Genomic DNA, 12,710 nt, shown 5'->3' on the forward strand with positions numbered 1-12,710 from the left:
ATATAGAGATTAGGCAAATTAATGCTAATTAGGATAAGTCTACAAAAATAAGCACCAATTCCACTTTTAAGGTGCAGGTATCCTAAGAGTTACAGCAAAGCTTTTTTTTTTTTTTTTTTTTTTTTTTTTTTTTTTTTTATTCATAGCTAAAATACAATGGTTTTGAAAATTATCAAGAATAAAAATGCTACTGTCTTCTAGTAATGAGATTAAAAAGAGAAACAGAAGGAATCCAAGGTGAAAATGACCCTTCATCTGATAAAGTACTGTCTTGAGAGGGGTGGCTCTGAAGTTCTTAAAAGGTTGGGAAGCCAATTTATGTATCTTCCCAAAGTAGATATGTTAAATTAAAATATAGAACAGTATATTTCCAGTACAGAGAGTGCTTTGCTGAAATGTATTGATATATGATATGCTATATTAACAATAAGATCTCTCTCGGGATATAAGAAAAATGTGGCATCGTTTTACTTTTTGAGGTGATCTTGATCAGGTCAAATATTTTACAATAAAAATGTATGTTTTCGCCAGTAATTAAGATCATGACCACATCAGAATCTTCACTTAATGCTGATGGAGGCTTCAACATAAAATTTGACATTCAAAGTTTTAAATTTTTCAGCAATTTTTTAGGATAACAAAGCATGATTAAACACTGCACAGAGCAAAATAAAATGATCTAACCAAGATACTACAGAAAAAATAGCTGAATGAGTAGGGTTTGTCTTATCACTAGACTTAGAAAGTATGCAAGTATGCTGTCAGTATAATTCTAACAATCTGTTTTACACCAAGGCATTTATTTCAAGCCCCAAGATTCCACTTCTCACTGTTAGACATTGGGTAGGAATTATTTTGAAATGCATTCTGTTTTAATAAGGTCCATATGCATCGTTTAACTGAAAAACAGTATTCTGCAGATTAATATCCAAGCTCCAAGGAACAAAAGTCCTTGCCTCCTGGAATAACTGGGTTAAACAATAGCCCATTTTACAAAGTTGTGCTGCCATAACTGTAATCCTAATTTTTTAATCTTGTATTATTTCAAAGTTCAGTATGCTTCTTTAAAGTGAAGTAATACTTTCAGTGGTCTCAGTTACTCAGTCTTCTGGACCTGCAGATGTGTCTTGGTGTGAAAATCCAGAGCCTTTAAATTACCAGACATAGCAGCATGTCTTTCCTCGACCTGCTTGGTTGTGGAATAGTTAATTATTATTGTTGAATGATAATTTTGCACTTAAATAGCATTCAGAGGAAACAGAATGCACAGCAATCCATGTTCAGCCACATCTGAAACTGACCCCAATAAAACTATTTAGCATAACTGGGGAAAAATCATCTAACTCGTTCAGACACCTTTGTAATTCAGTGAAACTAAACCAGCGTGCAATGGCCAGATTTTTTGGTTGGTTTGGTTGTTTGGTGTTGTTTTGTTTTGTTTTTCTTTTTTTTTTTTTCTTTTTTTTTTTTTTTCTGTTTTTGGATCTGCTGCCATCTAGTGGCCCCATCGTGAATTATAAATGCTGAAATACGCAGCTAAAAACTAGCAGAATATGCCTTAGGTTTGGCATACGGATTTACGGGGAAAAACCTACCTGTTTAACATACATGTAGGCCCACTTACACATAAACGTTAGAAAAAGACTATTATTTTTATAGTCAGATTATATTGGCTGCTTTTCAGTTTCTTGAATTACCATCTACAGCAACAACTTTAATTTAACTTCAAATTAAAATACAATTAAGTGTGGTTTTATTTCTTATGGCTTTGTTCCATAATGTAGTATGATTTAATTATTCTATACTAGTGTATAAGCAGATGGATAAGATACAAAACTTTTTCAGTTAATTGTAGCGTTCTCCCCTATTACCTTTTTTCTTTTTTTTTTTTTTTTTTTTTTCCCTGGACCTTTTATGAATTTGATACTGGAACTAAAGAGCACTCAGTTACTACAGATTCTCCAGGCTGTAAAAAACACAGAGCCATTAATAGGTTGGTGACTGTTCAGACTGTCTTCAGAGGAAGGAGTTAATTGGGATGATAGGCTAGAAAAAGGATAAAAGCAGTTTGTGAGATGCTGTATTTTTCTGTGTTTTTATTTTTTTCCTGTACTGGCAGAGAATCTGATAATGGGATAGATAAGGTACTTAGCCAAAAAGTCTGAACTGTCAGAAGTTGGCCCATTTGCTTTGAAATGGTCAGTTTTCTCTGAGGCAAAAATAGTTTCCAGCTATGAAATGAGCAGTAGTTTAAATCTGCTTTCAATTCGTTGCATAAGAGATTTCTCTTGAATTCTAAAAAAAATAAAAAAATAATAATAAAAAAAAAAAATGGGGGGATGTGATCTCTGTAGAAAAGTAAATACAGTTGTAAAGTTAAGCCTCCAACTTGTCTCCATTTCGGACTGAATCTCAATGGGTTATGCTGCCTTCCTGCTGCCAGGAATGGGAGCTTCTCACAGCTGAGGTACACCGGACTTCAGGCTGCAGCACTTATTGATTAACGACACAGTCTGAAGGAAAGGATAAAAAGAAGAGGAGGGAAAAATGCAGTCCAACCGAGCGTTTCAGGTTGTTTTGTGAAACCTATAGCTGTGCAAACACCGGCCTGAGTGCTTTTGGGTCAACTAGTTCAAGCAACGGCGCCCTAGGCTGCCAGTTTGTGGTGGGCTGTGAGCAGGATGTCCTCTCAGGTTTGTTTCTTCCCGTGTTGGGTGCCCTCTGTTTTGCGCTGTTCATTTCACTTCTCCCACCAGGTCACTGGATACCTGTGGTAACTTCCAAGTCCATGTGGCTACACGGCATAGGCGTGTGGCGCTACACGGCAGGCTTACAACCACCGATTTTAAAATAACGGCTAGAAACGCAATCAATAACTCGAATATTAATAAATGTATTGATAACTCGAATATTAATAAACGCATTGATGACTCCACGGGGCACCAGGGAGCCGTGGCGTGAGGCGCCCTCAGCCGCCGCCCGCCGGAATGTCCGCGGCGGCCGGGCGGAGCGGGGCGGGGTGGGCCGGGCCGGGGGATCCGCAGCCAATGGAGGCCGGCAGCGGCTGCGGGGGGAAGGGGGAGCCGGCGGCGTCAGAGCCGGGCGGGGGCTCGGTGGGGCTGCGGCGCTGCGGGGCGCGTTGGCGGCCGGGCCATGGAGGCGGCGGCCGCTGCTGCTGCCCCGTGGCCCTGGGCCCTGCTGTGCCTGGCGGCGGCACCGCTGCTCGCCCCCGGGGCGGCCGGTGAGTGGCGAGGCGCGGGGGGCGGGCGGGGAGGCGGCGCCGCGGGGACCCCGCTCGACAACATGGCGCAGGGGCGAGGCTGGCGGCGGGGCGGGCGCCGCGGGGTCGCCCCCGGGGTTGGGAGCACACGCATGTATAGTGGTGTATAAATCTATTTTAGTACATAGGTCGCGCTGGCCGTGCTGTCACGCGAGTGGAAAGTGTGAAAAATGTAATAGCGGAATGCTGAAAACCGCAATTGTCGAGGTGTTTATGGGTGTATCCTATCGCTGCGCCATGGGTTTGATCGCCGCTTGTAGGGGAAAGGAGAGCTCTTCCTTGGTGGACCTGCTCGCATGGCTGAGGTAGCAGAGTTTATCAGAGAAGGAAGGGTATTCATGTGCACAGTAGTTGTACATTAATAAAATTTTGAATTTAAACCTGGAGATTTTTTAGTAAAAGTGGGGAAACTTGGAATGAGACAGAAAACGGCTGACTGAGAGAGAGAAGTTTTAAGATACTTCAGAAGAAATTAACTAGAGGCAGAAGGGCAGAGCTCAGGAATTGTGTTTGGAATGAATATGGCTCGTACCTTGAATTTCTGACTTAAGGACGTTGCTTTTAGCCAGTTAAATTTGCTACTTATTTAAGATATCGTTGCTTGATTAGACAGCCAGCATGGCTTCACCGAGGGCGAATCATGCCGGGCCACTCTGGTGGCCTTCTGTGATGGAGTGACTGCATCAGTTGACAAGGGAACACCAACCAATGTCACCTGTCTGGACTTCTGTAAGGCCTTTGACACAGTCCAACACGACATCCTGGTCTCCAGATTGGAGGGATATGGATTTGATGGGTAGACCGTTCAGTGGATAAGAAATGGGCTTGAAAGTTGCAGAGAGTGGTGCTCAATGGCTCTACGTCCAGATGGAGGCTGTCCTGGGACCTGTACAGCTTAGTATCTTTATCAACAACATAGACAGTGAGATGGAGGGCATCACCTTCAGATTTGCAGATGACACCAAGCTGAGTGGTGCGGTTGATACAACAGAAGGAAGAGATGGCATCCAAAGGAACCTGGACAAGCTAGAAAAGTGGGCCCTTGTGAACCTAATGAGGTTGATCAGGTCTAAGCGCAAGGTGCTGCATCTGGGTTGGGGCAATGCCGAACAGGAGTACAGACTGGGTGAAGAGCTCATTGAGAGCAGCCCTGCAGAGAAGGACTTGGGGGTTCTGGAGGATCAAAAGCTCGACACGAGCCAGCAGTGCGTGTTTGCAACCCTGAAGGCAAACTGCATCCTGGGCTGCATCAACGCAGGGGTGGCCAGCAGGGGAGGGAGGTGATTGAGCCCCTCTGCTCTGCCCTTGTGAGGCCCCACCTGGAGCGCTGCGTCCAGGTCTGGGGGCCCCAGCACAAGAAGGATGTGGATCTGTTAGAGAGGGTCCAGGGGAGGGCCACAAAGATGATCAGAGGGCTGATGTACCTCCTCCATGAAGAAAGGCTGAGAAAGCTGGGGATGTTCAGCCTGAGGAAGACAAGACTGTGGACATTGCAGCTTTTCAATACTTAAAGGGGGATTATAAAAGAGGTGGAGAACATCTTTTTGCTGAGTCAGATAATGACAGGAAAAGGGGGAATGGCTTTAAACTAAGGGGGGAGATTTAGGTTAGAGGTTAGGAGGAAGTTCTTCACTCAGAGGGTAGTGAGGCACTGGCACAGGTTGCCTAGAGAAATTGTGGGTGCCCCATCCCTGGAAGTGTTCAAGACTGGGTTGGATGAGGCCCCAGGCAGCCTGGTCTGGTGGGAGGTGTCCCTGCCCATGGCAGGGGGGTTGGAACTGGATGATCTTTAAGGTCCCTTCCAACCCATTCTATGTATACATGATTAGGGTTTGTATAAAAGGAATTAAATGATCATAAGGTTTAGTATACTAATACTTCATTGTGATGCTCTGTGGTGTAATTGATAAGACTTGAAACTCAGCAGTGGAAATGATCCAGAAGGACTAGCCTTAATGTCTGTTAATTCATAATGGGAGGGTTACCAACCACTACAAGCTAATGGACAAAAGGTCAGAAAATACTAAATAATTGAATGTTGTCCAGGATACTCATGAACTCAAATTATAGTGGCACGTACAGTTGAATATATTCATTGGCACCTAAGCCAATGTGAATTCTCTTCATAGATTGGAAACTGAATTCTTAGTTCTTTAATGTAGCATTTACTCTCAAGATGAATTTATGTGATGAAAATTTTTTGAGATGTATAGTGAAACAAGTCAACACAAACTGGATTGAGCAACCATTATTTCTGTTTTTAAGTACAGCTTTCATTAAAGTACATCTGGTTAGGTGTTCTGTGTTTTTTTTTTTTTAAATCAATTTGCTGGATATTTTTTTAATTATGAGCCTAACATATTTTCTCCATCACTTTCTTAATGTGCTTGCAATCCAGTTGTTGTATGTTTCTAACACCGAGACTTTGTAACAGGAACATGAAAGTGTAAATCAAAGCTTTTCACTTCAGTGAAACAGTAAGTGAAGTTTAAACATGGTGGAACCTGCTCATAAATGTCAACTTGGTAATAAAAATTTCTCATGGTTGTTTTTTTGTTTGTTTGCTTGGTTTGTTTTTGTTGGTTTGTTTGTTTTTTGAAAGAGAATTCCTCATATTATCTGTGGATCAGATACAGTGACCCGATAGGCCATCAGCTGGGTAATTCTGTTCAGAAGTGATTGTTAAGTGTTTCAAATCTTTTAAACGTCTTATTCCCTTCCCTACTTTTCCATAGGCTTGTCTTGCTGTTACCATGCAAAGGATAACCTAATGTGCCGTGATGTTTGTGAACAGGTAAGCTCATTTTAAAATTTATCTGAGTTAAAATCACGCCTTTAGACAATTAAGTAGCAAGATTAGTATTTTAAGTAAATGATCATCTATGTGTGAATCATGAAATGTAACATTATTGTTATTTAAATGAGAACATTAATGTTTAATACTGTAGTCCTCTTCCTTTTTGTCATGTGTTCTTCAGCAGGTTCTGTTGAAGTTGAGGAGACAGATACAAATTTGAGGTCAGGTTTTTGTCAAGAATGGATAAGCATGTTATGGAATGAGGGGGGTGTAGGTACTAAATTTCTGGATCATGTGGGTTTCCAAGTTTTGGAGAACTGAAAATGAAGAACAAAATGTTGATACTGTTCTTTCTTTTTCCTTGTTTTTCAGCTAACTATCTAAGATATTCATTATGATATATGGCTTTGTGAATCCACAAAAATCTATTCGTACTCAGTTCGTATGGTAATAACAAAGCCATTTATGTTAAATCCAAGCTTGGGAAATATTTTTCCTCAACTTAATATCCAAAAGTATAAATATATGTTGTACAGCTTTGTGTGCATATGTGTATATATTTACATACACAGACATTTTATATAAATAAAGCATACATATACATAGGTTTTATATTAAAATTGTGCCCTTGCATTATAGCTGCCCCTCTTTCTCGATTGCATGTTTTGAGGCTATTCAAGCCCTGAACCTAATTATGGTTAAGATGCTATTTATTTGTGATTGTGTTAACAAAACTTCTAGGTTACATTGCTCTTCTTCCTTCCTGATATATTTATAGAGTAAAACCATCTAGGCCAAACAAGGGGGTCTTGTGTCTCTTTGCATAAAATATACTCTCAAGTCCTGTAATTTTTCTTGCAGCCCTTCCGGAATAAATTTCTTTCCTTGAATACTGGTAAACAAAACTGTAGATGGTATCATAAGCAAAAGCCTATCACATGTTTAACACTCTTCTTACAGCTGTTTCCATTTGGCAGATTTAGCAGCTGCATTGAGAAAGCATTTGGAATAATCTGTCCAATTCTTTCTTTTGTTCCACTGACTTGAAGTTCCCAGTTTATCACATGAATTCCTGTTAGCTCTTCAAAGAAAGGCCTTGAGCTTTTCACTGTCAAATTTCATCCTAATTATGCTATAACACTTCTAATTAGTATGTAGGGTTTTCTTTGTGGTTGTTTGTTTGTTTGTTTTATTGTTTTCTGAGTTATTCTGATCTTGGCTTATCCGGATGATATCTGTCTATGCAGATGATCACCATGTTCAGAGTCTTTGTAGTGAGACGCTTATAACAAGTCTAAGGCAGGGTCATCCCCTCGTTCCATAAAGAGGTGTCTTAGATCAGGTTGGTGGTATACTTACTGTGAACGACCTTTTGATATAGGCTAACAAACTAGCTGAAGGGGCGGTCTGCTATTTTCCTAATGTTTTTTGTGTTCTTTTAACTATTTTGTCTTTGTTGAATCCATCTTGGAATGTGTTATTTGGAATAGGTTGCCCAGAGAAGTTGCGGATGCCCCATCCCTGGTAGTGTTTAGGGACAGGTTGGATGGGACTTTGAGCAACCTGTTCTAGTGGGACGTGTCCCTGCCCACGTCTGGGACGTTGGAACTAGATGATCTTTAAGGTCCCTTCCAACCCAAACCATTCTGTGGTTTGATACTTACTTCCTTGTCTTAAACATAAAATTTGTGGGATGAAGGTTTATGTACATGGGGTGGTAACTCTGAAGGTAAAGAGTCGGCTGAGTGATTTGCCTTACTTCCATCCATCCAAAGCCCTTTTCTAAAATATTTTTATGGAGTTGTTGCATTTTGTGTGCCACTGCATGTACCGCCATGACATGATAATGTATTTAAAAAAAAAAAAAAATCTTTCCTCTTGGACATGCTAGTTTGAGCCATAAAATACTGAAGTTGCTTGCCAGACAGGGTAGGGCAGGCCTGTATTCAGTATTTTTATTTTTAACTAATGCTTAGGAAATGCCAACAACTATAGGTGCAGTGACAGGAGTCTGGGAGTTAATACATTTCTTGTGGAGAGGTCCAGCTGGAGGTTCGGTTGTAATGCTTGAGACTGCGTATTGGTTACGTCCAGCAGTGCAATCTCTGGTACTGCGTGAACCAAATACTCAGGACATGTTGGAGGCCTTGACACAGGTGGAACTCTTGAGGAGGAATGTGGCCATGCAAGCCTTGGACTACAGGGAAAGTCCGGTGGCTTGCTTTGAGTCTACAGCACGTAAAACTGTCGAAGTCATGCTCTGGTCCGCTTCCTGAACTGTCAGGTGAAGGATCTGAGGATAAAAGCATTGCCTCAAAGTGGACAAATGTGAGTGAATAAAACTCTTCATAGAGACCCTGCAAGAGCAATAGCCTGAATCATGCATTGCATGGAAAGAAAGATGGCCAGAAAGTATGCTTATTGGATACTGAAAGTTCATGACTACTGAAAGGAAGAAGTCGCAGGAGGTTTGTTTTAAGGGAAAAAACTTCCACACTTGTTTGGTCACTGGATGTTTGTTTGCATGGACACCAGTGATATTATTGAGAGAGGCCTCACATGGATAAAGAGCAACTACAGACACTTTCCTGCCTGCTAAGAAAAAAAGACTTGGGTAGGACTAAGGAATCCTGCTAAGTACTACTAGTTCAACTGCTCTGAGTGTCACAGCCTGAAAGGTTACCTTGCCTGTGGATGTGTAAGAGGTAATAGTGGGTTCACAGGATTCCGTAATACACAAGGACATGGAGACTGCTTTATTTCCTAAATTTCATTACTTCATTACAGATTACTACAAATCACCAATAGCAAGTATCCTTATGATTAATAAAGCAATTATATATCAAGTTATTACAAACTTGTTGCCAGAAAGCATGTGTTTTATATTCAGTAGTAGCAGTAATTGTTAGTAGTAGCAAATACATCTTAATATTACAAGCTACTACAAACTTATCACTAGTAAAGTAGCAAATACGCATATAAGTATGTATATATATGGTATATGCTGTTATGTATACTATTTTGTATTTTGTTACATGTACCAAGCATTTGTCAGATAAATCCCAAAAGTGGAGTCAATTGAAAATGGACATGTTTTGGTTCAGAAATGATCTGTGTCACTGAGTTTGGAGTCAGCCAGGTGTCTGCAGCAAATTTTTTTTATTAAAAATTCTTTAAAAATTTAATTAAAAACTTAGTATCCCTTTGTTTGGTGATTATTTGATTCAGTCTGTTGGATGCTGTGTCAAGGAATGAGTGGGCCTGTCTTTATTTAATTAACTTTTTTTTTCCTAAGCTTATTTCTGGGAAGTTTCGTGATGATACAGTCCCTGGCAGCATTCATCTATGTACCAGTCCAGAGGTTTTATCTTCTTTCAGGCATAAAAGCAGTCCATCTCAGTCCTCAGGAAAACAAATAAATGTTTCAGGAGGCTGGCTTGGCTAAACAGTGAAGTCAAGACAGAGGTGCAATACAGAAAGGTAGTATACAAAATGTAGAAGTAGTGTGGAAGCAGGGAAAGGTTATAAAGGAAGAACTGAGAAACTTTGCCCAGGCACGTAAGGGCTATATTAGGAAAGATAAAGCTCAGTTGGAATTGAGATTTGCAAAAGATACCAAGTGATAGAAAAAGTCTTGTCTCCTATGGCAGTAGTTAAAGGCTGAACAAAGTAAAATGTGACTTATTGAATGCAGTTTATTTAGGGCAATTTAGTGTCAGCAAACACAGGTAAGGCAGAAGTACTGAATGTCATCTTTTCTGAGTTTGTCAATAAGATCTCAGAGGCCGCTATGCATACAGAGGGGATTCAAGGTGGAGAACTGCCAGGATTGAGTAAGGGTTGAATCAGGAATTGCTTGAGGGAAAATTTGGCCCATACAAGTCCGTGGGACAATCTGGATTACATCTGAGAGTGTCATGAGAGTTGGCTGGTGTCACAGCAAGGTTGTATACGCTATATCATATTTGAAAGGTTGCAGAACAGGAGATGACCCTGGTGACTGGAGAAAGGCAAACAAGGTGCCCATCTTCTCCACTGCCCTCACTCCAGAAGGAAAAAAAAAATACGGAAGGAAAAAAAGGAAAAAGAAAAAGCCAAAGGACTGTTTGCAATTCAGGAAACTAGTAATCATGAGATCATAATCATAAGATCATAGACAGAGTTCTCCTGAAACGCATTTTTGGGCATGTGAAGGGTAAGTCATGCCTGTAAAACTTGCTTGCTATTGATAATAGCTGGATTTCTGGATGAGAGGAAAGAAGTGGATGTCATTTACAATGACTCAGGCTTTCAACACTTTCTCCCTCAGTATATTTCCATCCATTTTAGGATATGATGGCTTTGATGATGAAAAGATAGTTGAGTTAAAAAATTGTTTAGATGATTGGGCTTAGATGATAGAAGTTAAAATGGGTCATATTTTACCTGCAGGCCAATAAGAAGGCCAGTAAGACCAAAGGGGGTCTATGCTAGGACTTGTGCTATTTAACATCTTTATTAATGACCTGGAGGAAGCAACAGATTCACTCTTGTTGAGTTTTCAGGTGATACCAAACTGGGAAGAAGAACTGATAATCTCAAAGGCAGTACTACCTAATATCCAGAGTGACCTGGACTGATGGAAGGAATTGACCAGCAGGAACTACATGAAACTCAGCAAGGAAAAATGCTTGTGTTTCTTATCAACCCATCTCAGTAGCAGCTCCACCCTCCAGTGGAGTGGACAGTTCCCAGTTTAGGACTATCTGTGTACTTGCTGAGGATTCTTTCTGACACTGGGAAAGCTATTAAACAGTATTGGTGTAAATCCTGTTTTATTACCACTTGAAAGTGGTATAAAGAGTTCACTTAGGTGTTGAACAGCAGACCGCCAATCTTTGAGACCTACTGTGCAAATAGTTTGCCACCCACCTTATAGTTCACCTGTCTCATCCATGTTTCACTCATTTGGCTCCAAAAATACTATGGGAGACCACGCAAAAGTCTTGTTAATGTCAGAATAAATTTGCACTTGGTGTGCCTGTGCTGACTATTCTCAGACACCTTCTTGTTCTTCAGGTGCTCCGACATGGCTTTCAGGAGAATTTGTTCCATAGTCGTCTTGAGAGGTGGAGATAGGCTGAGCAGTCTGTAATTCCCTGGATTGTCCTTGCTTTTCTAATGGATACACCATTTGCCTTTTTTCAATAATTGTGAGCCTTGTCCAATCAACACGATTGTTCAAAAATGATAGCAGGCTGCTTTGCAACTATAGTGGCCAGCTTTTCAGTATCTTCAGTTGCACGCCATCCAGTTCCATGAACTTCTAGATGATCTATTTGCTTAAGTGATGCTTAACTTGATCTTGCTTAACTATTCATTCCTTCTGTTAATTTTACTTTTCATATTCTGTAACGATTTATTTTTTTTCCTGGAAGGAGTTTAATTGTCTGAGATCATATCATATTTAGCAGAAGATTAAGTAAATATATCATGTTTTGGTACATGGGACATAAATTCTGTTTTTCACACTGCCTATTCAATAGAAACTTCTGGATTGAAGAGTTTGAGGACAAAATTCTCATTCACTTCCAAAAAATAAGTGTCATTCTTAAAATAAAAAATTAAAAAAAAAAGTTCATTCATAAAAAGTGCAACATATTTGGAAGACTACAAATATATAAAAAAATCTTAACTTCGTTGTTTACATGTTAACTGTTAGCAGAAGTTGTCAACAAGTAGACAGTAGTGAAACTAAAAAGGAAGAAGTCAGTTGAATAAAGTGTTCAATATGTGGTTACATCTTTCTATGTCTTGTTTCTAACAGATATTATCTTCTAAGAGTGATTCCCGTTTGAAGCATTTACTGCAGCGAGCACCTGAGTATTGTCCAGAATCAATGGTAAGGCTTGGTAGTTTTAAATTAAAAACTAACAAAAGATTAATTTTATATTAACAAATTTTTGATTACACAAGCTAAATTTCAAATTAACTTGTAGAGTTATTTTTATTACTTTCCGAGTTTTGAGGTGGTATAGCCTGTATGTGTGTCTTCAGATGTTTTCTTCCTTGTTTTAAGGGCTAGAAATTTTCTTAAACTGCGGTTAGATCCTCAAGGTAGGATTTCTTTATAAAGTTTTCATATATTACACTACTTGGTGGTCATGTAAGCTGTGAAATCCAGTGAAAATCTGATTTATAGTGTGAAAATTTGAGCTGGGTGACTGTCACTTGGAAATTGATAGCAGTGGCTTAAATTGGATCATGTGTTCCAGCTCGTGTAGGAGACAAAGCTGGCAGGTGGACTAACTCATGGAATACCCTTATAGCTGCTCTGAATGTTTTATGTGTGTTTCTGACAAGCTGAAGTAATGCTTTTGTTGAATAAGGAAGATAACAGTTTCCTAGAAGTTCTCTAATATATTCCAAAAAAAGAAATAAAAAAGAAAGTAATTTGTTTCCTATATTGGTGATTTGAGGATTAGACGAATGCTGTCATTTATATTCTTAATACTGGAATTGTTTGTTCTTAATTCTTCCCACTTAGTAACTTAAAATATTTCAACATGTTTGTTTTTTTTTGGAAGTAACAAAAATTACAAGAAAGAAATCAGACCTTTCTAAAAATGAATAGATGGATAGATTATTGACTCT

General features: G+C 39.7%; 2 protein-coding genes across 3 annotated transcripts in view; both read left to right on the forward strand.

The window, feature by feature from the left end:
- COL15A1 (collagen type XV alpha 1 chain) overlaps positions 1-12,710 on the forward strand; it is a 302,706-nt gene that overhangs the window by 225,779 nt on the left and 64,217 nt on the right. The window lies entirely within an intron of this gene.
- RECK (reversion inducing cysteine rich protein with kazal motifs) overlaps positions 3,115-12,710 on the forward strand; it is a 55,035-nt gene continuing 45,439 nt past the window's right edge. For both annotated transcript variants that reach the window (XM_084508911.1, XM_084508912.1), the window contains exons 1-3: positions 3,115-3,241; positions 6,016-6,074; positions 11,884-11,958. In XM_084508911.1, coding sequence (XP_084365037.1) covers positions 3,154-3,241; positions 6,016-6,074; positions 11,884-11,958 — 222 coding nt within the window. In that variant the 5' untranslated portion in view covers positions 3,115-3,153. The remainder of the gene's footprint in view (positions 3,242-6,015; positions 6,075-11,883; positions 11,959-12,710) is intronic.

Source organism: Aythya ferina (genome assembly GCF_964211825.1).
Source record: "Aythya ferina genome assembly, chromosome: 2".
NCBI lineage: Eukaryota > Metazoa > Chordata > Aves > Anseriformes > Anatidae > Aythya > Aythya ferina.